General features: G+C 41.0%; 1 protein-coding gene across 4 annotated transcripts in view; it reads right to left on the bottom strand.

The window, feature by feature from the left end:
- LOC149262980 (Holliday junction resolvase MOC1, chloroplastic-like) overlaps positions 1-27,824 on the bottom strand; it is a 388,021-nt gene that overhangs the window by 67,771 nt on the left and 292,426 nt on the right. For all 4 annotated transcript variants that reach the window (XM_089425574.1, XM_089425571.1, XM_089425562.1 and 1 more), the window contains one exon: positions 27,668-27,740. In XM_089425574.1, coding sequence (XP_089281700.1) covers positions 27,668-27,740 — 73 coding nt within the window. The remainder of the gene's footprint in view (positions 1-27,667; positions 27,741-27,824) is intronic.

The raw sequence follows: 27,824 nt of genomic DNA, 5'->3' as shown, positions 1-27,824 counted from the left end.
AGAGCAGAACAAAGCAAAGCTCAGCAGAACAGAGCAGTGCAGGGCACTGATGGAAAAGATAGTACAGTCGGACATATGGATCAGCGGATGGAGTTCTCCCTAGTTGAGAGGGAGTGTTAAAATTGGCAACTAGGGCCAAACTCTATGTGGGTCATCTTATTAATGGAAGCTGATATTTTTCTTGGATCCCTTTCATTGAGAGGTGTAGGATTGATCTAAGTATCATCCGATTCCGATAAGTATTCATGGAGATATGAATTTATTTATGTTATGGGACAATTCATCAAGGTCGGCCAGCAACCAAATAAACCCCACTTGTGCTCAATGTTTTAGTATAAACAGAGGTGGCCTTTAAGTCATTTCAAAACACTTGGGATCTCTTCCTCTCTACTTGTCTTTGGGTTTTAGTAGGAGGAGAGATCCTAAGGGATAACACTACCCTAATCCAGAGGGCAGAAGCCGGAATTGCCGGGAATAGCTGGAATTGCTGGAACTGTCGGAACTACTGGGAATAAGCGGAATTGTTGAAACTATTGGCAACTGTCGGAACTGCCGGGAAAAGCCAGAACTATCGGAACTGCCGGGAATAGCCGGAATTTTCGAAACTGTCGGGATCTGTCGGAACTGCCAGAACTGCCGAGAAAAGTCGGAACTGCCGAAACTGTCGAGAATAGCCGGAATTGCCGGAACTGCCGGAACTATCGAGAATAGCCAGAATTGCTGGCACTTTCGGAACTGCTAGGAATAGCCGGAATTGTCAGAACTGCTGGGAACTGCGGAACTGCCGAGAAAAGCCGGAACTGCCGGGAGAATTGTCGGAACTACCGGAATTGTCAGGAACTGCCGGGAGAATTGTCGGGAATAGCCGGAACTGCCGAGAGAATTGTCGGGAATAGCCGGAACTGCCGGGAATACCTGGAACTACTGGGAACAGTCAGAACTGCCAGAACCGTTGGGAAAGTTAACGCAGAGGGCAGAAGCCGGAACTGTCGAGAACTGCCAAAACTGTCAGGAAAAGCCAGAACTGCTGGAACTGTCGGGAATAGCCAAAATTGACGAAACTGCCGGAACAGCTAGAGCATCTGGCTCCGAAGGAGAGCAGCATGCAAGGGACAACTAACTAACATTGGGACAGTTGTATGGTACTTAGTAGCGAATACACCAAGCATGCAATGTTACAGCTAGCATGCTAGGGACAACAAGCAAGCAAGATGCAGCCAGCACATAGGTCAGTTTGGCAACATGGTGCAGCAATGGCACATAATGCAATACAGTGATGGGTACAGTCATGATTAATGAAGCATGATGAGATGTAGCATAGTGATGATGGGGCAGCATGGTGCAGCACGGTGAGATGCAGCATGATGACGAAATGCAGCACAACAATAGGGGGAGTCACCTTGGAGAATCAGTTGAAGCAGCATGTCTTCAACTGATCTCATGTATCATCTTCTTAGAGATGATCTATGATCTAATCTAGATAAGTCAAAGTGTTGACTTCTGTTGTAAATGCACTATCTCTCTCTCTCTCTCTCTGTTGAACTATTGAAGAACATATAAGAAGAATTGATCAAGGGTTTCCCCACATTAGGGTTTGTCCCTGGCTAGCGCCACATCTGGTGTCCTCTTGTCTTGGCTTGTCTTCTACGATTTATGTTTATGTTCTATCTGCAATTTACTTTAATTCTGATGTGATTACTAATCTAGAAAAGATATTGAGCTAACTGTGAAAATTGAAATAAATTGCTCTAAGCATAGAACATAACTAAAAGTTAACAGAGGTAAGAGGAATTCTCTTTGAAAAATGAACACCTATGGAAGGATCAGAGCATAATCCTTTGAGGAGGATGGAGTCAAGATGAAATTTGTGTTTTAGAGGAACTACTCTCAATCAAGGAGCCTCCACTTCAATGTGCAATAATTGATGACTTATCAATATGTGTTCAATAGAAACAATCAGTAGGAACATTCTCCCATTCACACATGATACATGAAATGATGCAACGCTATAAGACCAATATTTCCACAATTTTGCATAAGAAAATCAGTAAATTTCAAACCTAGTATAGCGAAAATACCAACAACATTCATGCTTTAAAGTAAATAACGATAATATAGTATATACATGAAAAGATCATTTACATGTGTAAAAGAGTATATCCAACCATCATATTATGCCAATAATGAAGCTCCAGGACAAGATATAGAAGATCCAAACATCAAAATTCATTCATATCATCCAAATTCGTCCTCCAAAAGGAATAGTGAAAATCTCACAAGAGAGAGATCCAATCCAAGTGATGATGATGATGATGATGAAAATGAATCATTTCACTTCTATTTATGCATTCTCTAATGAATTCAATTTAGCCAAATCGGCCTAATTGAGCCCCTAAAATAAAATAATGTGCATAATAACAATACTTTTGGTGACAAGCCCACCAAATAGCTCAATAATGTAAAGATAAGCCTCTTAAGAGGGTCGAGTGATCAACAAAGTGAGTCGGGCTTTTGAGGAGGCTTAATGAAGTCCAAGGGGTACCATGATGTAGAAATGGACTCCAAACAGATTGGACAAGGGGTTGGCTCCTTGTTTTCCAAACAGGAACCTGTGGTGCTCCCAAGTGGGTATGGGGAGCACAAGTACGTCCTCATGGGTGTCCAAATGGATCAAATGCCTGTAGAACATCTGTAAGGGTTGGAGTAATGACATAAGCCCTCCCTCTGCAGCGGGAGGCATCCTAGAAACATCTGCCAAGTCTATGGTGCAACTGTGGGGCCAGCTAGGCATCATGAACCAAGTGCATCATCCTCATACCAAAGGTGGAACACGAGCAATCGATGAGTGTTGTTCGGGATCCATGAAGTAATATCTACAATGGTGGATACCCATGGCTCTCAAAGCTCACCCTACAAGTGCCAATGTGGCCCTCTTGAAGGCTAGGACCCTATATTGGAAGACCAAGCCCCAAATGGAGACCCACCTGCAATCCTGCATAAGATCTAATGCGTCCCCTTGCCCTCCAATATAACAAATCATTAGAATAATCAAGTGAAAGAGCTTACAAGTCAGGGAATCAATGGGGCACTTCATGGTGGCATGCCCTTCCATAGAAGCCTGGAGCCTGATTATCTTCTTTATTTAGAGGTATCTCCACATTGGACTCTGGTTCGTAATGTGTAGGCAACCCCTCGCTATATATGAGGGAATTGTATTGTGTCTATGTAGATCTGTATTCAGAGCAAGGCAGAGACAGGAGATTGAGAGTGAAGAGGTTATTACAGCGGATCTACTGTAGGTTGTATCTCTTCATTTTGCTGGATAGTATAAAACAAAGGACTCACTGTTTCTCCGTGGACGTAACCCAAATTGGGTGAACCACGTATATCTATGTCTCTCTTGTTTTATGTGTTTTCTGTGTACATATTTCTGCAATATATCTTATGTGTTCCATTGCTCTGTAATATATAATTTTTTAACAACTGGTACCAGAGTCGAAAGTCTATTTGGCTAATAAACTCGCAGGAGAGAAGGGACCCTAGTTTGAGTGGGAGCAATGGCGGAAGATGGTAGGTTTAGGGTCAAAAAATTTAACAACCAAAACTACCAGCTATGGAAGATGCAAATGGAAAATTATTTGTACCAGAAAGATCTGTACCAACCATTGAGCGGAAAAACAAAGAAGCCGACGAGTATAACAGACACAGAAAGAGATATTCTCAACAAAAAGGCACTTGGAACAATACAGATGTGCCTAACGGTGTTAGTAGCCTTTAATATTTCAAAAGAAACAACAATAGAGGGTTTAATGTCGGCATTGGCCAAATTATATGAAAAACCCTTAGCCTCAAATAAGGTATTTCTTATGAAGCGTTTATTTAATATGAAGGTGTCAGAAGGTGGATCTATTGCTGATCATTTAAATGAATTTAATACAGTTATCAGTCAGTTAAGTTCTGTAAGTGTAACTTTTGATGATGAAGTTAGGGCTCTGTTATTTTTGTGCTCATTGCCAGAGAGTTGGAATGGTTTAGTTATGGCCATCAGTAACTCTGTCTCTAGATCTAGTACTTTAAAGTTTGATGATGTTGTCAGTACAATCCTTAGCGGGGAAATGCAACAGAAAAGCTCTGGTGAGACATCAGGAAATGCTTTGACTGCACAGACTAGGGGATAGTGTGCTGGAAATGCGGGAAGAAAGACTGCAAGTCTCGGAAGGGAAAAGAAGGAGACGCACACAAGAAAACAATCATGAAGCGAATGTGACAGGTAATGTGTTGCAAGATGCTTTGATTCTTTCATTAAAAAATATTATTGATGTCTGGGTGGTAGATTCAGGGGCCTCATTCCATGCCACACCTGATAGGAAACATTTCATGATTATGTTCAAGGAGATTTTGGACAGGTTCAATTGGGTGATGATAAACCCGTAAAATCATTGGAATGGGTACAGTTTTCATTAAACAGCAAAATGGAAATCAATGGCTATTGAAAGAGGTAAGGCATGTTCCAAATCTGAAGAAAAATCTGATTTCAAAAGGGCAGTTGGGAGGTGAAGGTTGTGTGACTACTTTTACAAATAAACCCTGGAAGGTCACTAAAGGAGCCCTGGTAATAGCAAAAGGAGAAAAGGTTGGTACATTGTATTTATGCAATGGTATTTCTAATTATTTTTAATTCTTTAACCTCTACAGTTGAAGATACGGCATTGTCGCATCATAAACTTGGGCACATGAGTGAGAAGGGGATGCAGATTCTTCACTCAATAAATTTGTTGACAGGTTTGAAGCATGTTGATTTAAAATTTTGTGAGAATTATGTTTATGGAAAACAGAAGAGAGTCAAATTCCTCAGAGTTGGGAAAAAAAGAAGAGCGAAAAATTAGAGCTTGTGCATAGAGATGTATGGGGACCCGCTTATGTATCATCTCTTGGTGGCTCTTGTTATTATGTTACTTTTATTGATGATGCAACTAGAAAAACCTGGATTTATTGTATTCAAAATAAATCTGATGTATTTGATACTTTCAAGAAATGGAAAGCTTTGGTTGAAAATGAGACAGGAAAAAGGTTGAAGTATCTCAGATCAGACAATGGAGGTGAATATTGCAACAAAGAGTTTGATAAGGACTGTTCAGAGAATGGAATTCGCAGAGAGAAGACAGTTCCAGGAACACCACAAGAAAATGGTGTGTCAGAAAGGATGAACAGGACAATCATGAAGCGTGCAAGGTGCATGAGATTGCATGCAAGATTGTCTTTAAAATTTTGAGTAGATGTTGTAGATATTGTTGTTTATCTAATAAACAGAGAGCCTTCAAGTTCCTTGGATGGTGGTATTCTAGAGGAGGCATGGACAGGTGAAAAGGTAAACTACTCATTTTTAGATACTTTTGGTTGTAAAACCTCTGTCCACATTAATAAAGAAAATAGAATAAAGCTCGAGCCAAAATCAAAAAAATGTACCTTTATTGGATATGGTATTAATGATTTTGGTTATCGCTTTTATGATTATGAAAAACACAAAATCATTAGGAGCAGAGATGTCATATTCAATGAAAAGGTTTTGTATAAGGATCAGATGCAGGAAAAGAAACACGAAAAAAAATAGAGAATACACAGTCCTTGATGACATCACAGAAAAAGTGAAGGTGCCTAAAAATCATAATGATCAACAGCTAGAACAACAACAGCAACAAGCACCTCAAACACCTGAAAGTGGTATTAGAAGATCTACCAGGATAAGTAGACCGCCTGAACGATACTCTCCTTCATTATATTATGTATTGTTGACTGATTCTGGTGAACCAGAATGTTATGAAGAAGCAGTGCAGGTAGAAACCAGGAAGAAGTGGGAAAAAGCCATGAAATAAGAGATGGACTCCTTAACACATAACCAGACTTGGGACTTAGTCAGGTTGCCTACAGGTAAAACAACATTGAAAAATAAATGGTTTTACAAGTTGAAGGAAGAAGATGGAGGTAGAAAAAGGTATAAAGCTAGACTTGTGGTGAAGGGGTTTGCACAAAAAAAGGGTATAGAGTTTGATGAGACATTTTCTCTTGTTGTTAAAATGACTTCAATCAGAACTATTTTAAGTCTAGTAGCAGCTGAAGATTTGCATCTTGAGTAGTTAGATGTAAAGACAGCCTTTCTCCATGGGGATTTAGAGGAAGAGATATATATGCAACAACCACAAGGATATGAGGTAAAAGGGAAGGAGAAGCTAGTGTGCAGGTTGAAGAAGAGTTTGTATGGCTTAAAACAGGCTCCAAGGCAGTGGTATCTAAAATTTGATAGGTTTATGTCTGAACAAGGTTATACTAGATGTCACTCTGATCATTGTGTTTATCTCAAACAGCAAAATGATGGCAGCTATATTATATTGTTATTGTATGTAGATGACATGCTTGTTGCAGGTTCTAACATGCAAGAAATAAATGTGCTCAAAAGAGAATTGGCGAACTCATTTGCAATGAAGGATTTGGGTGTTGCAAAACAAATCTTTGGTCTAAGAATAACTAGAGACATGAAGAATCGAAAATTAACATTGTCTCAGAGTGAGTACATAGAAAAGGTGTTGAAAACATTTAATATGCAAAATGCAAAACCAGTTAGTATACTTTTGGCTAGCCATTTCAAACCATGTAAGGAGGTGTGTCCCAAGACTCAAGAAGAAATAGCTTATATGTCTAAAGTTCCATATGCATCAGCAATTGGAAGCTTAATGTACGCAATGGTCTGCACAAGGCCTGATATTGCACATGCAGTGGGAATTGTAAGAAGGTATATGAACAATCCAAGAAAAGAACTTAGATGGCGGTGAAGTGGATTCTCCGTATTTGAGAGGTACCACAAATCCAGCATTATGCTTTGGTGATTCAAACATTTCTCTACAGAGATATGTTGATGCAGACATGGCGGGTGATAGAGATAACAGGAGGAGCACAACAGGGTATGTGTTTATTGTAGGTGGAACAGCTGTCAGTTGGGTTTCAAAACTGCAAAGTGTTGTTGCACTCTCAACAACGGAAGAAGAGTATGTTGCTGCTACAGAGGCTAGTAAAGAAATTATTTGGTTACAATGGTTTCCGGATGAATTGGGTAAGAAGCAGGAGTTGGGCAGGTTATACAGTGACAGCCAGAGTGCCATACATCTTGCAAAGAACTCTGCATTTCATTCCAAGACATCATATACAGCTCAAGCATCATTTCATACAATCAGTGTTGGAAGATGGACAGTTGAAGCTAGAAAAGATACACACTAGCCAGAATCCTGCATATATGTTAACAAAAGTTGTACCCAAGGAGAAACTGAGATTATGCTCAGTTTCAATTGGTCTTCAAGTATGATGAAGAAGATGCGAAACAGTCAGGTCCAAAGTGGAGCCATTTTCCAGCAAATGAAGCAGCGGTGGAGTTGCTATAATCAATCTCCAAGTGGGAGATTGTTGGGTGTGGAGCCCGATTATCTTCTTTATTTAGAGGTATCCCCACATTGGACACTAGTTCGTAATGTGGCGGCAACGTTGCCCATAATATTTGCGCTGCAAGGGGAGTCCAAGGGGGGTGGCTGTGATCCTTGGGAGGGATTGGGGGCAACGCCCCCGAAGCTAAAAATAGATGTAAAATTTCCTTGTAAAATGCTGTAATTTCTAGTAAATCTAGGCCGTTCATTAGGCGGAAATCTGACGATAGAAGTTATGTTTAATTTAGGGTTTTTTTCCCTAGAAGGAAACACCTCGCTATATATGAGGGAATTGTATTGTGTCTATGTAGATCTGTATTCAGAGCAAGGCAGAGAGAGGAGATTGAGAATGAAGAGGGAATTACAGCGGATTTGTTGTAGGTTGTATCTCTTCATTTTTCTGGATAATATAAAAGGAAGGACTGGCTGTTTCTCCGTGGATGTAGCCAAAATTGAGTGAACCACGTATATCTGTGTCTCTCTTGTTTTATGTCTTTTCTGTGTTTATATTTCTACAATATATCTTATGTGTTCCATTGCTCTATAATATATAATTTTCTAACAGCCCTCCAATATAACAAATCATTAGAATAATCAAGTGAAAAAGCTTATAAGTCAGGGAATCAATGGGGCACTTCATGGTGGCATGCCCTTCCATAGAAGGCTTTGGCATGTACAAGTGTCTCCAAGCTCCATAAGGGGGTTAACCAAGGGACCTATTAGGTTGTTTCAACCTCTAAAGGGGGTGGCATGTCCATGGTACATTCCCCAAGTGGTTGGTGGAAAATGATATAATAATGGAACAGAGTGGAGATCAGGGGAAACATCTAGACCACATGTCATGGTGCAAGGGTATCTATAATGAGGGAAGACCACATCTGGGTATATGAGTGTGAGAGGGAGAAAATCGTGGTACGTGAGTTACCCTGGCCTTTGTTTTTCCACCCTTCTTCACAGGCCTTTTGCTTTTAATTGATTTTTTTCATAATTGCTCGAGGCTCTAGGGGATGAGAGCATGTTGTGCAATATGTAGCAGTGGATACCCCCTTAAGGTGGGGCAATTCATCGCCCACCAGAGGTTGGGACAATCATGGGTTCCTTAATGATGGAGGGGGCTCATCTAGGGCCCATAGGAACCAGGGTGATGGCCATGGATAAGGGGTAGAGCTCATGTTTGGCTTTTGCCCACGTGCTGAATTTGTGTGTCTCAGCCATCCTTTGCCTTTTATGGTACATTTCCTATTGAGAGTGGCCAAATTATGATTTTTATTTTCTTTTTAGCTACATCAACCTTCGGGGCATCGTTCCAGGCCAGACCCAAGGTGTGGACAAGGGTAGGGGGAGGCTAACCCTATGTGGACCTCATGGACACATGTAGACCCCAATGGGAAAAGAGATGAATGGAGCTAAAATGATTGGAAGCGGAGTGATGTAGGTCGTATCGGGAAGTGATACCATGCAACCAAAATCAACATTTCCCATGTAGTGCCATCCCTTAAGCTAATGGTCAGTAAAGGAGATCCCATAGGACTAGGGATACAAGGGTAACCACAAAATCGGGCAGTGGAGACAAGAACACATACCTAACCCATTATTTCCATCTAATCCCCCCACAAATCCATGCCCAAAAGTGCCCATGACAAGTAAGGAAAATTACTCAACTATACCAATGAAAAGCCATACCTTCAGGGTCGGGAGGCCCATCTTCAAACATAAAATCATTACAATTGGGCAAGGGACCACATGGTTGGCTCAAGTGGCAAATATAATGGCACATTGAGCTATCTCGTGGCTAAAAGGGGTTGTTGGTTGTCGGTTGACGACCATCTAGGAGAAAATTTTCTCCTATATACACTTACCACAGATGGTGGGTAAAATTTGGCTTCATCTGGGACATGAGCTCTCAGAGAGGTGCATGAAGCTGCTTCAAATGGGAGGTCATGAGAACACCAACAATCTCTTGGTACTATAGACCTGTTACAAGCACATATCAAAGACCAAGCACACAAGGCAGCATGCTTAATATTAGGCCATGAAATCAATAAGAAAGCAAAATCATTTTCCATGCAACTTTAATCTTAATGCAACTAATTTACCATGATAATATCATATGATGTTAGTTCTAATGAAAAAATCAACATGCAATGCATCCTAACCTAACATGCATATGATATAAAGCTAATGCTAAGCGTAGTCATAAAGCCAGTGTTGAAGTTTCTAAGTTTACTTAGCTAGAAACTCTCCATGCACTTTATCTGATTTATTCCTACCGACTTGTTATTTTCCTTAACAAGTTATTTACAACGTAAATACTAAAAATAAACACTAGTGCATACTCAACATATTACAGATCAGCAACTAAAAGAAACAAAAACAAACACACCATATGACACCATTATTTTTGGACTAATGTCCCTGGAAAAACCCAATGTGGGAAAATTGGTGCAGCTATCTAAAGGTTTTCTTATTAAGCAATATCAAAGTACAATCTAGGTGCCAAAACTGACCTACCCAACAGAGAATTTCCTTGGCAGTAATACCTCTCAGTTTCTGACAAATCTACTGTCTGAAACCCCGGATAATCCTTCTAGCAGCTACTCAGCACCAATCTACCCCAGAAAACTCAGTGTTTGCCCAATTTGGACTGCATTAGCCTCTCCTAGCCAAGCGCTAGCCCTGCGTCAGCTCTCTGGCCCTCTATGTCATCTCTCTGACCCTCTGCGTCAGCTACGCTGGGCTCTCTGGTGCTCTACGCAGCACTTAGTTTCCTCTGCGTGGCCCTGTGTGAGCACCAGCTGCTCCTGCATCACTCTCTCTAGCTGCTCTCCCGACACTATCTCTGTCTCTCTGTCTCTCTGTACTCAATGCCCCTCCACTGCTCTCCGATCATTGATTCTATCTCTCTTAGCAAACCTCGCTTTTAGAGAATAAAACGATTGATCACTTTGGTGTATTCTCCAAGTGACCCTTAAGCCTCTTCTTATACTTTTCCTGTTGACATCTCAACGGCCGAGATTAAGTCCCTAATCAACGACTAAGATTAAATCTGGCTTGATCCATGTCTTTTGGACCATTCTAACACAGATTCATACTAATACACATTAATATTTTATTTTCCCTAAGTTTAGACTTTAGGGACTCCATTAAAAATACTAATTATTTTAATATCTCCTGATCTGTTTAGAATCTGCCCAAACCCTTTCTGGGTATTGGAGATCTCATGTGCCTCAACCTCTCCACCAAATTTCGTGGCTAGAGCACATCCAATGCTACCCCAAATCAACAGCCAATGCAACCAGTATATCATCCAATAAATGTGAAAACAACTACCCCTTTGTTTACTCATGCAACAGATCCATAGGCAAGAGCAAGCATGACAACATGGTAGTCAAAAGGGTGGGAGGCGAGAAAATGAAATAACCACTCATGGAGTATCATGGGGGAAGAGAGAGCAAAGAGATGTAATCTATTGTACAGGATCCTTTCTGCCAACCAGAAGATGGAGATATCAACAATCAAGCTCATAAACTTTCGATGGATGGAAACTTCAAGCATATCATTCCAATCATGGTCCTTATCATTAATATTATGCTTCATGGCCACCATAAGGTCATGACTGGGAGGAAAGGGAGACTAATGACCTGGGATGACACAAGAGGTAGGTTGCTCATGATGATCATATTCACAATCCTGAAGGTATGAGGGGGAAAGAAGGGTACATTTAATGGATAGCTCTTCCTCATCATCATGCCTGGGAGAGGGAAAGGGATCATGAATAGTTGTGACAATGTGAGAATGGCCGAGGTGAGAGCTCATGGATAGTATAGCTATGTTATTCGGATCCTGGAGAAGGCATGGGAAAGCAAGGCCTTTGTTAGTGTCATCATTGATGTCATAAATAGGGGCTCGCTATTTCCAACAAACCTTCTTCATGCATGGGAAAACAATGATCCTCCTTTTCAATGGTGTGAGTAGTCATATCATTATGAGTGATGTCCTGGAGAGAGTCAACTTCAACCTCATTTTCTGTGTCAGTACCATAAATAGGGTCACTGTCAAAATGTTGATTGCCCATATCCCATTTTCCCTCATTGACGCCTAAGAAATAAAAAATGTCATCTTCACAGGGAGCTACAATATCCATATCCTCAATCACCTTTTCTCGAATAAAAGTCCCTACTTCATAGTGTTCATTCTCATGGGCTTTAATAGGAATTTTACTCATACCATGCACCTTCTCAGTCCTTATATTTGCATCCTGAAGGTCCTCATCACAATCCTCTTTAAGGTCACCCTGATCACCGAATTGATTACATTCTATGGGGCTTTGTGATTGATTATAATATTTTTTATTGATAAGATCAATCAGAATATCAAAATCACGAGTTTCGGTGGCAAGTTCAAAAAGATGACCTTTAATAGGAATTTTACTCATCCTCATGGGCTTTAATAGGAATTTTACTCATACCATGCACCTTCTCAGTCCTTATATTTGCATCCTGAAGGTCCTCATCACAATCCTCTTTAAGGTCACCCTGATCATCGAATTGATTACATTCTATGGGGCTTTGTGATTGATTATAATATTTTTTATTGATAAGATCAATCAGAATATCAAAAGCACGAGTTTCGGTGGCAAGTTCAAAAAGATGACTAGGATACTTCTCTTAAGCACACATTGTCATGTAGGGTCGTTTTTGTGTTGCTCCATGAAACTTGAGCATGAATTTCTTATGCCTGTTTTCCAACATATCTTCACAAAACTCAACATATTTGTCCACATTCTTTTGTAGTTTTTGAAGATCTTGATCATTGAAGTTTTGCAAATGGAGAGCCAAGGGTAATTTCTCTCTGAACATAAACCATTTTTCATGATTTTACATAATAGGATCAAAATGGAGTTGCCAAGGTGAATTAAAATGCCTTGATAGATACTTGTTTCACCCTACAAGCATTAAGTTTGAAGTTCAATGAAGAACTAGGGCTTCGTTCATCCAATGAGTCGCCAAGAAGAATTCTTAATGATGTCGTAAGGAAAATAAGACACGCAGCTCGTGTCCCCGGCAATGGTACCAAAAATGTTATCGCTCAAACTAGTATGGGTCCTAGGAGGGGTTTCTATGGAGCAACTACTAGGTCGAGGGTAACAATGAAGCAATATCCCACCGTCACCTCAACTAAGGCTCCCTACTCTTTACAGACTTTCACCAATGGAACGAATCTCGCTATATGAGGAATCACGAGAATATATAGTCAATGATAAGATTAAGAAGTGATTCGTAGGCTTATTCACAAGAGAGACTCAACTAAACAGGTTGCTTGCTTTAGAAGCAAGGTGATGAGCTCTCTAGGAAGGGCTAAGAGGGCCTTTGAGGATAGGGTGTGAGAGTATACCTTATCAAGGTAGGCCCTAGTCTCAAAAGGCTTTGTTGATGCTTCACTTCTAAGTGGTCTTTGTGGAATTGGAGTCAACAAGTTGCGAGACCACAAAGGGCCAAGTGGACCCAAAATTAGGTCAAGGATATGGTCTTGATCAATCAAGGATGTACTTGACCTAATTGAGGAAAAGAGGAGGATCAAAGAGAGAATTTTTCTTTGATGATTAAGTGTTATGATCCCAATGAGGTTACTAGCCAGTGGGAAACCAAGGGCAAGTTGATCTCTGGGCTAGGGCTTGATATATCTCAAGATCCCATCATCGGAATCTCGTGAAATTTGGAGGGATTCTTGAGGACACACCAACGCAATTGTGGGAAAGAGATCGAATTCTTTGGATGGATAAGTCATGAGAAAATTGATGCCCTAGGTGACCTATGGAGGCTATACCTAGAAGAAGAGAGGGAGCTGAGAGGAATTCTCTTTGAAAAGTGATCACCTATGGGAAGATAAGTGCCTAATCCTTTGGGGAAAATGGAGTCAAAATGAAATTTGCATTGTAGAGGAACTACACTCAATCAAGGAGCCTCCTAGACAACTTCACATGGCAATAAGGGCATGAGAGCAGCTGCTAGAAGAGTTTACACTTCAATGTGCAATAATTGATGACTTACCAAGATGTGTTCAATAGAAACAATATCTAGGAACATTCACACATGATACATGAAATGATGCAATGCTATAAAAAGACCAATACTTCCACAATTTTTCTTAAGAAAAGCAATAAATTTCAGACTAGTATAGCGAAAGTCCTAGCAACATTCATGCATTAAAGTAAATAACAAGAATATACATGAAAAGATCACTTACATGTGTAAAATAATATATTCAACCATCGTATTATGCCAATAATGAAGCTCCAAGACGAGATAGAAGGTCCAAACATCAAAATTCATTCGTATCATCCAAGTTCGTCTTCCAAAAGGAATAACGAACATCTCACAAGAGAGAGAGGCCCAATCCAAGTGATGATGATGAAAATGAATTGTTTCACTTCTATTTATACACTCTCTAATGAAGTCGATTTAGCTAAATTGGCCTAATTGAGCCCCTAAAATAAAATAATGTGCATAATAACAATACTTTTCGTGACACGCCCACCAAATAGCACAATAATGTAAAGATAAGCCTCTCAAGAGGATCAAATGATCAACAAAGTGAGTCGTTGGGCCTTTGAGGAGACCTAATGAAGTCCAAGGGTTGTCATGATGTAGAAATGGACTCCAAACATAGTGCTCAAGGGGTTGGCACCTTGCTTTCCAAACAAGAACCTGTGGTTCTCCCAAGTGGGTGTGGGGGCACAAGGACGTCCTTATGGGTCTCCAAATGGATCGAATATGCTTGTAGACCATCTGTAAGGGCTGGAGTAATGACATAAGCCCTCCCTCTACAGCGGGAGACATCCTAGGAACAAGTGTATGGTGAAATTGTGGAGCCAACTGGGCATATGGTGAACCAAGTGCATCATTCTCATCCCAAAGATGGAACAAGAGCAATCGCTGAGTGTTGTTGGGGATCCATGAACTAATATCTACTATGGTGGAGGCCCATGGCTCTTAATGCTCACCCTACAAGTGCCAATATGTGTAATATCCCAAACTAAAATTTTTGCAACTTCACAATATTTAACTCAACAAGTGCTCCATATAAAATTTCCATTCATTAACAACATAATGGAGCAAAAATAATCTCAGCTTTATTTATAATATATATAAACTAGGGGTTTTACATGTTGAAGCAACTGCTATAACTGAGATAGAAATGGCCTCAAGAATTTGCTCAATGCTACACAGGCCCTCCACCAAAACTGAACTGAATTTCCACTGCTAAGCTCTCCTATGAATTCTGGATGAATTCACCAAGGGGAGATGGGTACTCGCCCAATCTCACTAAATCACCCGAGGGTTTCCGTCCTAGAGCTACTGCTAAAGTAGATAACCGCGTTCTCAACCTCTCATACAAGAAGAAATAGCAAATCCAAGATGTCCTATAATGGCCTCCTCCTCCTCTTTTTATAGATCTGATGGACCCCTCTAGAAGCTCCTATTTTATTATTATTTTGATCATTGAGCACATTTCCCTTAATTAAAATATTGTTTTTAATGTGTGAAAAAAGGTAAATTGGCCACCATGCCTCCTCATGCGACTGAAAATCACTTCTAACCATCCCTTCCTGCAGATCTTCTTGTTCCGGTTCCAACAAGCTATTACACTAAGGTGATCTGCCAAGTATTCCCCCCGAAATACCACCTTAAGCATATTTAATTAAGTCAAACCCATTAATAACTCTGCTTTTTGAAAGTTGTCGAAATGCAACAAAACAAAAGGCAAACTGTGCAGATGATGGAATATAAAAAGTGAATGCCATCAGACCCAATAAAAACTCCTTAAGACCCCTCCAAAATCCCTTTGGGTCCAGTGAAGACGCCAACCTGCATCTGTGCCCTGTCTGCCCCCAACTTTGAAAGTCCATCCTAACCATGCCATGTGGAATACCAGAAAAAGGAACATCACAAACCCAGTTCTCTACTTCAACAGTAGCCCCAAGACGGAAACCCTCGGGTGAATTAGTGAGATTGGGCAAGTACCCATCTCCCCTTGGTGAATTCATCCAAAATTCACAAGAGAGCTTAACTGTGGCAATTCAATTCAGTTTTTTGTGGAGGGCCAGTGCAGCATTTAGCAGATTCTTGAGCCCAGTTCTATCTCAGTTATAGCAGTTGCTTCAGCATGTAAAACCCCCAGTTTATATATATTATAAATAAAGAAGAGATTATTTCAGCTCCATTATGTTGTTATTTTGTTGTTCTATGTTGTTGAATTTTACATGGCAATGTTCTGTTAATGAATGGAAATTTTATAGGGAGCACTTGTTGAGTTAAAATTTGTGAAGTTGCAAAATTTTCAGTTTGGAATATTACAGTGGTATCAAAGTTGGTCTTCTTGCTAGCCTCAAGGGTTTCAATTCCAGGTGCAAAGTGTCAAGGGTTTAATTTTGTGCCAAATTCTATTTTGAACCAAATTGTCACGCATTTAATAAAGGGATAGACAAAATTACTATTTAATCAAGTGGAGGCTCAAGGCAACAATTATTCGTATGAACCTGAACTAAAAGTGTCGTAGGCATAATTCAAGGAAGCCAATTTTATTTCTAGTGACGAAATTCCAACACTGAAGGTCGACACCATAAAAGGTAATAGTCAGCATGAGCTATGTGCATTAGTGAAGCCTGTGCGTTGAAAATTGAGAGTGGGTTTGCGTCTGTAGCATCATGCGTGAAGGGTTGTGATGGTCAAATTCGGTTAGTGTGGCTCGAAGAAAGCGGACGCAGGCACGAATCAGTCCACAGAGAGCTGACTTCGACCAAGGGGAGACTTATGCATGCATTCGAGAGGTCGAACCCATGCATCTCACACGTAGCCATCCATTCAGTCAAAGGAAACACTAGGATTTGACTGTGCGTATACATTAAGGAGGCCGACTCAGTAGAAAAAAACCCATGCATCTTTGGTTGGGGCAGTAACGATCATGTAAAACGCAGCGGCACATTATTATGGGAAAACTATGGTATTATTTTAAAAGTGTTGGAGAGAAATCATTTCGCCCAAGAATATTTGTCGCAGGTATTTAAGTTGTTGGAAATCTAAGAAGTTGAGCCCCTGATTTTTGAAGATTGAAGAAGGGTCGAATTTAAACTATTACTGAAGGACCGTGCATTGATTGTTGGTGTAAAATTGAGTTCAGGATATCAATTCCTTTAACACTGCCACAGCCACGGTCATTTGACGACATCTTTGACTCAGTCATACTAGAACCGAGTTTCCCATTCACAATGCAGGCCGATAGCCTACCCATAAAGAGGATCAATTTGTTACCTACCAAAGGCCAAATTCAGTCGTGTTGGGTAGCCAAATCTATTGTATAAAGGTCGATATGGCTAAAATCCATCTGTTCCCTTAAGCGAATCAGGCGTTGCAACCTCCTCATATGCAAAAAGGAATTCGAACATGGCTACGAAGGCACATAGAGGCCAATTATTAATTGAGTCACGCTCTAGTCACAGTGATTGAAAACTATGCCTCTTATTACGTGGTGGAGTTATAGTGGATTTCTCATTAAGCTCGAATCGACTGCATTGATTTGAGTAATACTTAGGTCATCTATTGATAGTAGATCATTATACATAGCCGCAACTAATCCAAAGGAGAGGTTAGGATCAGTGTTTTAAAAATCGTTTTCAAAAACCGGTTACCGGTCAAACCGGTCGGTTAGCAAGCTGGCCGGTCCGAACCGGCCAAAAAACCCAGTTTGGAAGGCAGTTTCTCCAATTTTTGGCCCTAACCAGTGAAAACCGATCGATTCCGTCCTATACCAGCCGGTTTTAGGCATGCCCACCATAACTTGCAAAAAGCAGATTTCTAACTGTGGTTTTGGGGTTTTGGGGGAGAACTAAGGGTGTTTTCCCTCCAAAAACACCCTCTCCAAGCTAGAAGAGGCCCCTCTCACTCTCATTTGTCTCACGCAACTAATTTGGAGTGTTTGTGAGTTTGTTTGTGAGCTTGGAGAGTGTTGAGTTTTTGCTGAAGTAGTCATCTTGGAGTTGGAGTTGGAGCCATTTTGGAGATAGTGTGTAGCTGTCAGTGGAGTTTCCATCTTCAAGAGGAGGCTAAGGAAGCTAGTTTGCATTTCCAGGTAAGGATTTGCACTTGAAAATTCCTTATTTGACTGTTGTCCATGAATTAATTTTTTTTATGTGTTATAAACTTCTCACTTCTATGATCTACTATCCAGGGAGTCATCATGCCTCCAAAAGCCAGAGATACTGCATGGGCTCATTGTGATATGATTGATGGCAAAATGATCTGCAAATATTGCCAAAAATCCATTCAAAGAGGGGGTATTAACAGGTTCAAGCAACACTTGGCTGGGATAGGAGGCCATGTAAAGCCATGTGGAGCACCAAATGAAATAATAGGGCATATTAGGGCAGAATACCTTCAGAAGTTTGAGACTCAAGTCACTGAACCAATAGAGAAGTTTGTGACTGCAAAGTTTAGGAGTCGAGACTCAACCAACTGAGTTTGATCATGATGACTGAGACTCATGAGAAGTTTCAACTTCAAGTGATAATGTTGATCACTATTATAGTATTTACTATTATCATATATGTAGAGTCTAGACTGAAGTCTTATAGTAGGCCACTGGCCCCATAGTTTGTAGGCTTTGTTTTTGCACTCTAGAGGCCATTTAGAGCCTCATTGCTTATGTATTTTGTCGATGATATGTATTGCACTCTATGCCATTTTGATATATTCACCTTTACATGGTATATAAATGAGCAATCTTTGCATATTTTGTCTCTATTGGCTTGGAATCGTGGTTTTAAATCTTAAAAATAGTTTTTTTCATTAAAAAATAATTATTTAATGTATTTTTCTAAAACCGGTTCGTTTAGACCAAACCAGTGCCGGTTAGACCGGTTCCGGTCGGTAAACCGGTTCATTAGGTGGACCAGTCCAGTCACCGGTTCCGGTTTTAAAAACATTGGTTAGGATGCAATGATTAGAAGACACGTATAGCGTGGCATCCAGTGGGAATTCCAGGTGAATGAGACGTAGCCGCATCCCTCAGTTCTGAAAACGGTCCACCAATAATTTTATAACGTACCATATGCTCTAACCAAGTGGAGAGTCATTGCAATTTTGGAAGTGTGTGTAGCATTGGATAAATCATGGTTGTTGCCTGATGAACAATTTAGAGATTGTTGTGTGAGTTGTACAGAGCACCTGTAGCTACGTGTGATCAAAGAGAGGGAATATTGTACATTAAACTCAATACCTTTGTTGATACAATGTGACCGGCATGATGAGCGTTGAAGCAGTGTGTAAGGTAGTCTTGGAAAATGATTTGGTGGTTGTTGGACACCTGTTATAGTGATGTTGCAAGGATCAGTGGCTTCTCGTGGTGTGAATCTATTGTCACCTTCAGAGAAAGGTCATGTTCACCTAATGGAGATTTATCAATTCTCTGAAGACCACCTTACTGGAGCGTAAATCTAATGTAAGACGTATTTCTAGGCACTTCATTGTACATTCCAGCCAAGTTTGACCACAAGTCCAGGTTCCTTCTTGTCACATTTACATTATCAAGCCACTATATGATTTGTGCATTTTCCTGCTTAAGGAAATATATAGCAATTATTTGTGAAACATGATATGATATTTCATGCTTGTGCATTGTATATCTATGCTCAAAAACCAAGCAAACAAGAAAACAATACCCACAGCAGTGTAACTTACACGTGGAAGAACTTCTCACTAAAGACATCCATTGAAACTCAGAAAACAATGGCCTCATTATTAAGCTAAACATGGATGAGACCTTCACAAGGACTCTTAATAAACTAGCAGTAGAAATAAGTAGATCCCTTTCCAAGGGAATACTTTCTATGATACAACAAGAGTAGTCAAAAGAAGAACATGGTTTGGGAGTTGGGACTCAAAAAATTTGCACTTAAGACAGATTTGGGAGTCATGGGGGTTACAACAAAAGCCATTCTCAAACTAGAAGAACTTGCCTCGCTCCTATCCAAGGTACCTCAGTCAGATGAGAAGAGCTTAATTTGGGCTCTCAAACCAGCCATGCTTGCCTTAGTACAACACAAATTTTTGGAGCATCCTTGTATAGGAGTCAAACTTCCAGTTGTCTATTGTCTTAGTAGTATCATGATGTTGATCGCACCTATACCTCCTTCAAACTAATAGTGGAGACCTTTCAGGATTTGGATAATAGTGAGGGCCCTACCTTTGGGAACAGGCTAGAGACTCTAGAATTCATGACCTTGGTTAGATCTTATGAACTCATGTTTGACCTAGAGTGTGAAAATTTGATCATGCAGATGTTCCAATGCTTCTTCAGCATTAGGAAACATCATCCTGACACAGTGATAACACACATGCAGTCCATTTTGTATGGGAGGCCATGATGCCATTTGCAGAAGGTTGCAGTCTAGGTTGTTGGCTATTTGGAGGGACGGACAGTGGGTTTCATCTGCTGCTTATGAACTAGCTAAAAGGTTAGTTGATCAGAACATTGGATTGTTCAGGAGACCGTTGACTCAGGAGGAGTTGTAGTGGGTTTATGGCAACCAACCATGTAGCAAGAATAAGTTGAGGAGGAAGGGTCTTTGCTTTATCTGCAAGGAACCAGAACATTGGACTGTTCAGGAGATCGTTGACTCAGGAGGAGTTGCAGTGGGTTTATGGCAACCAAGCATGCAGCAAGAATAAGCTGAGGAGGAAGGGTCTTTGCTTTATTTGCAAGAAACCTTGGGGACCTGACCACTCATGCTTGAGAGATGCAGAGGAGATCACAGAGGTAGAGCAGGAGGATATTCCTTTTGTCTTTCAGGATGAGGACTCTTCTTTGGATGAGTCAATGGGGTCATACAAGGATGCCTATGGGGAGCCTAAGCAGTGATGTGGATTTGTTGGCAGCGCGCCAGATGTATATTCCAATGTGTATGGTAAGCAGTCAATGGACATTATGGGAGACATTCGAGATGATGAGTCACCAGTGATGATTCAGCAGGAACAGCATATGTTGGAGCATGAGTCGGCTTAGGAGGATGATATGCACAGTATGCATGACAAGCCTTTTGGGGAGAACCAGTTGGAGGCTCATATTGAACCCGTGATGGAAGAGGATGAGCAGCCACCCTTAGGGTTAGCCATTGATGAGGGGCAAACAAATGTACAGGCAACTAGCAGGGTGGCAGTATTTACAGACACTTGTCCTCAAGAGGTGTTGGAGTCTGACAGGACAGTTTTGCAGGAGATTGGTGGACTGGAGGAGCGTGGAGTTTCCTACCTAATGAGGGAGATGGCAGTGCATCCATCTTTGGGTCTACCCATTGATGAGGTGCAAACAGATGTAGTGGCAGCTAGCAAAGATGCAGCATTTTCAGATAGTAGCCCTCTCCATAAGTACATAAACAAGGCTTGCAGCGCAGCTCGCCCACTTTTGCCCATTATAGGTAGAGGGGTAGCATTTCTTAGGCAAGTTTTGTTGGTTGGCCAAGCAGAGCATCCAAAGTTGAGCATGGACCAGTATCAGCCTAGTTGAGGTATTCCTTGCACAGGTGTCCATACATTAGATTGGCAGGAGATCATGAGTTAGTATCCTATTGATGGTATGATATCCTTATTCAGGGGCATAGTGGAGTGGGAACCCTTAGACATGAAAGATACTACATGGTCCAGTTGGCAGTGGGATATAGGTCGACAGCTCTTCAGCGTTCCACCCCAGCATCAAGGGAATGGGATTGGCATTAGATTGAGTCAAGGGTTAGACTAGAGAGAGGTTATGAGCTGGTATTCAGTTGAGGGAGCAACAACCATAGCTGGAGACACAACATAACTAGAGTCATGGGATAGGGGTTTTGATGAGTGGCCACGGTGGCATCGAGATCCGAGAGGATCTGTTGACGACAGATCGAGTCAGAGTTTAGTCTGGGATCCCGGCATTGAGGGATCCATTCTTGGTTAGGAGGCATGGAGGTGTGGTACCACCCAGTGGTTTGTATGGGATCCAGGTATTGATACTCAGTTGCACGAGACTGCCAGATTTATCGACAAATATGGATTGCTTGAGGGCAAGCAATCTTGGGGCGGAGGATTTGTGACGTTCCTTTTTTCGGTGTTCCTTATGGCATGGTTAGGATGGACTTTCAGAGTTGGGGGCAAACATGTCACAGGGGCTGGTTGGTGTCATCGACAAACCCAGAGGGATTTTGGAAGGGTTTTGAGGACTTTTTATGGGGTCCGATGGCATTCGCTTGGTATATTCCATCATCCGCACAGTTTGCCTTTCTTTCTGTTGCATTTCGACAAATTTCAAAAAACAGAGTTATTAATGGGCCTAACTCAATTAATTATGCTTAAGGTGGCATTTCGGGAGGAATACTTGGCTGAACACCTTAGTGTAATAGCTCGTTGGAACCGGAACGAGAAGATCTACAGGTGGGATGGTTAGAAGTGGTTTTCAGTGCCCTGAGGAGGCATGGTGACCAATTTACCATTTTCACACATTAAAAAGAATATTTTAATTAAGGGAAATGTGCTCAATGATTAAAATAATAATAAAGTAGGAGCTTCTAGAGGGGTCCATCAGATCTATAAAAATATGAGGACGATGCCATTATAGGACATCTTGGATTTGTTATTTCTTCTTGTATGAGAGGTTGAGAACCTGGTTCTCTACTTCAGCAGTAGCCCCAGGACGGAAACCCTTAGGTGATTTAGTGAGATTGGGCGAGTACCCATCTCCCCTTGGTGAATCCATCCAGAATTCATAGGAGAGCTTAGCAGTGGAAATTCAGTTCAGTTTTGGTGGAGGGCCTGTGCAGCATTGAGCAAATTCTTGAGGCCATTTCTATCTCAGTTATAGCAGTTGCTTCAACATGTAAAACCCCTAGTTTATATATATTATAAATAAAGTTGAGATTATTTTTGCTCTACTATGTTGTTATTTTGTTGTTCCATATTGTTGAGTTTTACATGGCAATGTTATGTTAATAAATGGAAATTTTATATGGAGCACTCAGTTGAGTTAAAATTCTTGAAGTTGCAAAAATTTCAGTTTGGGATATTACAATGTGGCCCTCTGGAGGGCTAGGACCCCATATAGGGAGACCAAGCCCCAAATGGGGACCTACCTGCAATCCTACATAAGATCTAATGCATCTCCTTTCCCTCCAATACAACAAATCATTAGGATAATCAAGTAAAAGAGCTTACAAGTCATGGAATCAATGGGGCACTTCATGGTGCAATGCCTTTCCATAGTGGGCTTTGGCATGTACAAGTGTCTCAAAGCTCAATAGGGGGTTAACCAAGGGCTCTACTAGGTGGTTTCAACCTCTAAAGGGGCTAACATGTCCATGGTACATTCCTCAAGTGGTAGTTGGAAAATGATATAATAATGGAACGGAGTGGGGATCAAGATAGCTATAATGAGGGAAGCCCACACCTGGGTATATGAGTGTAGGAGGGAGCAAATCGTGGTACATGAGTTACCTCGGCCTTTGTTTTTCCACCCTTCTTCACACGCCTTTTGCATTTAATTTATTTTTCTTCATAACTGCTTGGAGCTCCAAGGGATGTGAGCATGATGTGCAATATGTAGCAGTGGATACCCCCTTAAGGTGGGGCAATTCATCGCCCACCAGGGGTTGGGACAATCATGGGTTCCTTAATGATGGAGGGGGCTCATCTAGGGCCCATAGGAACCAGGGTGAAGGCCATGGATAAGGGGTAAAGCTCGTGTTAGGCTTTTGCCCACGTGCTAAATTTGTGTGTCATGACCATCTTTTGCATTTTATAGTACATTTCCTGCTGAGAGGGTCAAATTATGCTTTTTATTTTCTTTTTAGCTGCATCAACCTCCGGTGCTTCGTTCCAGGCCGACCCAATGTGTGGACAAGGGGAGGGGGAGGCTAACCCTATGTGGACCCAGTGGACACATGTGGACCCAGATGGGAAAAGAGATTAATGGGACTAAAATGAGTAGAAGGGAAGTTGCGTAGGTGGTATCGGGAAGCGGTACCACACAACCAAAATCAGGATTTCCCATGTAGTGCCATCCCTAAAGCTAATGACCAGTAAAGGAGGTCCCACGGGACTAGGATATAAAGGTAACCACGAAATCAGGCAGTGAAGACAAGAATACAGACCTAACCCATTCTTTCTGTTGTATCCCCCACCAATCCATGCCCAAAAGGGACCATGACAAGTAAGGAAAATTTCTCAATTATACCAATCAAAAGCCATACCTTTAGGGTCGAGAGGCTCATCTTCAAACATACAATCATAACAAGTGGGCGAGGGACCACATGCCAAGCTCAGGTGGTGGAGATAATGGCACATCGAGCTATCTGGTTGCTGCAAGAGGTTGTTGGCTGCCAGAAAATAACCATCTAGGAGAAAATTTTCTCCTACATACACTACCCACAGGTGGTGGATAACAGGAACTCTATGGCACATTCTTTTCACTTATGGTTTTGAACATATTGGTTATGTTCTACATTAACTAGAGCAAGGAAATTTGCACATGACAAAGTTTGTTGGACCTACAAAAGGTGTAGATGAAATTTGGAAATCTTAGGGTTTGTAAACCCTAGAAGACTAGAATTCTTGGATAAGAAATTCCTATGGTTTGTGGATAAAACCCTAGAGTTGGACCTAGATCGATGTTTCTGCTGAAAGAAGAAACCATAGCTCATGGAAGGAAGGAAAGAAAAGCAACATGCTAATGATGAGGACGAGAATGAGCATTTCTATCTTGATGAGATTGCAGATGGATTTCAGTGATTTCTACAAGAAGGCAAGAATAAAGAGGGAGGTGACAATTCCCTACAATCCTCAAAAGATAAGTACTTTAGCTCTCTCTTCCTTGATTATTATTTCCTTATTATTACTTAGCCTCTTGTCTTTGTTTCTTTCGCTTGGTTATAATCATTCCTTCTATGACCTCCTAATGAGGGTTGCAGGTGCATCATGAACGTTGCCAAGGCTCTTGCAGCAAATGGAAGCATCAGGAAGAAAAAATAAATATTTGTGACAAGAGGATCCTCCCAGGATCAAGTGAATCGTGTTCAAGAGGAAGAAATTGTACTAATGACTAGAAGAGCTCCTAGTTCAGAGGGAGCAGGTAGGCCAACAAGTTTGAAGGATGCCATGATGAAGGAAATTGTGCCAAAGAGAAGTCAGTGGGGACTTCCAAGTGGATCTACAAGATGAAGTATGTGATAGATGGAAACATAGACAAGTACAAAGCAAGATCCTTGAGGATTCTCCTAGAAAGAGGGTCTATGAGGAGACATTTGCTTCAGGTACATTTTTGTTAGAACTATTATTTCCGTTGCATCTATTATGGGTTGGAAATTACATCAGGTATATGTGGAGATCGCTTTCCTCAATAGATAATTAAGAAAAAATAAGTGTACATAGAGCTACCTCAGGGCTTTGAGGTACATGAAAGGGAATCTCATGTTTGCAGAATAAAGAAGGCTTTGTATGGACCTCAGACATGATCTTCTCAGATGGATGGATATTTGATGAGTATTGGTTGATCTTATTATCATATGATTTGTTTCTAACTGGAGGAAAAGGACTCACGTGACACAAGGAATAGCAATGACAGGGGGATTTTCCTCCATGATAGAGGGAGCAATCAAAGTCTGCTTCAGTGTCAAAGGGAGTTGACCTCTACATTCAAGATGAAGGATCTTGATTGGATACATTACTTCTTGGAATTAGAAGAGTGGCAAAAGTCAAGTGAGATCTTCCTTGGTCAAAGGAAGCATATTATCACAGTCCTTTAGAGATTTGGGATGATGGATAGCCACTCCCATGGGAACTAATCTAAAGAAGCTAAGTGGCAAAGGGAGCAACCAGGATTGCTACAGCAGGATCTGCTTTAGTAACTAGGGTGATGCATCCAAGGAAACTAGTCAGTTTATGGTTGAGCCATGTGGCACATGTGTTGAGGTACCAACATGGTACATGTCTAAAATGATGAAGTACAATTGTAAGAATATACAAATTCAAATTAGGCAGACTGTTGAAGACAGGAAGAACACATCAAGATGATGGTTTAGTTTGGATTATGCTTGGGCAGGAAGCAAACATCTGTCACACTCAGGACTGCAGAGGCCAAGTATAATGCTGCTAGTTTGGTGAGTTGTGAGGCGGTGTGGCTTTGAAAGCTATTCGCAGGTTTGTTTGATCAGATGTTGGAGACGACTGTCATGACAAGTCGAAGCACATTGAGATCAAGTACTGGGATATGGTACAGACGGGAGCAGTGAGGCTCCAATGCATTTCTACAAACGAGTAGGATTGTTGAAATTCTCACAAAGCCTTTGTCCCGAGATGAAATTTGTATACTTCAAGGACAAGCTTGGATTGGTTGAGAAAGCTTCCCTTGGTTAAAGGGAATGTTGATGTTGTAGCATCAAATGGCGAAGATTCTCCCTAGGTCGGGATATTGACAAGTCATGGGTATTGATCGGGGGCCATGTAATGTGGGTAGGGAGATTGGCCCAGTGAGCATCAGCCTGAAGTGCTCCCCCAATCAGGGATTACCTGGTCATATTGCCAATGGTTATTTGGCTAGTGGGTTGAGCGAGTGCCTTGTAGCATTGAGAAAGTGATTTCCCCTTCAATAGCATGTGACGACATGTGGGAATGGTAAATGGGCCCATGGGTTCACCATTTGTCAAGGGGTACCTAACATGGTTCCAAGTGACGACTGGGTGGGTTGGTAACCCAAGGACTACTATTATGTCAGGGGGTGCCTTACCAGCGAATGGGTAATTGGCTTGTGGGTGACTAGATCCATTTGCGAAGGGGATATGTGTAGTGGGTGACTAGATTCATTTGCATGATGCTGATGTGGAATGCTTTCCACGTGGTTCTGGTATAGAACATGAAGTGGATGGATGCACCAACATAGCTAGCTCATCTAACCTTTCTTGCAATGGAGAAAGTTTTCAACAATGAGAATATCTGAAGAAGTCAAAGTGAATACCTCCCTAGCTAAGAGGGAGTGTTGAATTTTGGTAGTTGCAGAAGGTATTCATTTATTGTATAAGCCCACAAAAGAAAAAGAAAATGAAAATTACAAATTCAAATTCAAGTTGGCTCCAAATAAAAGAGGGAAAAACTAAATTTTGAAATTCAATTTTTTTCCTCCAAACGGTCAAGTCAGCCCAGCTAGGGACACACTAATTCGACCTCCCTCATTCACTATATATTTTCATTTGTCCTCAACCATTTGGGCACAATTCATTTCATCATTAGCACTAATATTCTGTTCACATGTACGAAGGAGAGAGAGAAATCTGAGGAAAGAGGCCGAGCTTCTCCAAGATGAATTTCTGTGGCAAATCACTTCTTTGACCAGTGTTGACCTTGCACATGTGGGCCACAGGTGTTGACTAGCTGACCAAACTTTTCTGGGGAGGCTTCTGGGCAGCAGCAGGAGGCCGAAATCTGGCCTATCTCTGGCAGTTTGACCTCAGTTTGACTAGGGCAGTTTTGTGGGCAGTTTGACCAGGTTTGACCTGTGCTAGTTGCTGGTCAGTTTGACTATATTTGACTGGAAAAATCAGATTGTATCTCTGGTTGAATTGAATAATTTCTTTAAGAAAAAGTTGCTCGGTTTTTCCCTTAGTTAGGGTTTTCCTAAGGTAGAAATCTGTCTCTTGTGTTTGGTTGTCTCTTCATGATCCTACTGTCATTATTGTTTCACTGTTGAGATTTTCTATGTATAATTTCTTAATGATGAACGTGACATAAGATGAATTGGTTAAAGAATCATTGGAAAGTAATTATCAGATTAGGAAATCATGAAAAGTCAACAATTTCATGTTAAAACCTCATTTAAATGCTTGGTTTAGAGGGCAGACTTGGAGGAGCCCACGACAGTTACCTCAAAAATTCAAAAAAGGTGATATATACTGTGTTAAAAACTCATTTAAAAGCAAACTAGGGAAGGAACTTTGCGCACTGGTTCCTGTATACTTGATGCTCTCCTCTTCCTAATACATTTTAGTATTTCACATTTCCTAGCATAAGATCCAGGGATAAAACTGCAACACATAGTGAGAGAAGGCACCTCTCTCTACGATTTCATTTACTACATCACCACTTAATGGTTCCTACGTTAGCTGTAAAAATAAAGGTGTAGAAACAAATTACCATGATCTTTCTTTCTCTTCAGTTGGGGAGACAGAGAAGCAAATAAACTGCATGCAATGGCCCTGCTTTCATCCTGCATTGTTCACTTTCACTAATTAACACACACACACAGACAAAAATTGTATTACAGAAATTTATCTGGCAAGTTTTATATGTA

Source organism: Pinus tabuliformis, chromosome 6, assembly GCF_031772625.1.
Source record: "Pinus tabuliformis cultivar Carrire ecotype Pingquan chromosome 6, CPIR1, whole genome shotgun sequence".
NCBI classification, from domain to species: Eukaryota; Viridiplantae; Streptophyta; class Pinopsida; order Pinales; family Pinaceae; genus Pinus; species Pinus tabuliformis.
Note: the sequence above shows the minus strand (reverse complement) of the source record. Positions and strands in the feature narration are given on the sequence as shown.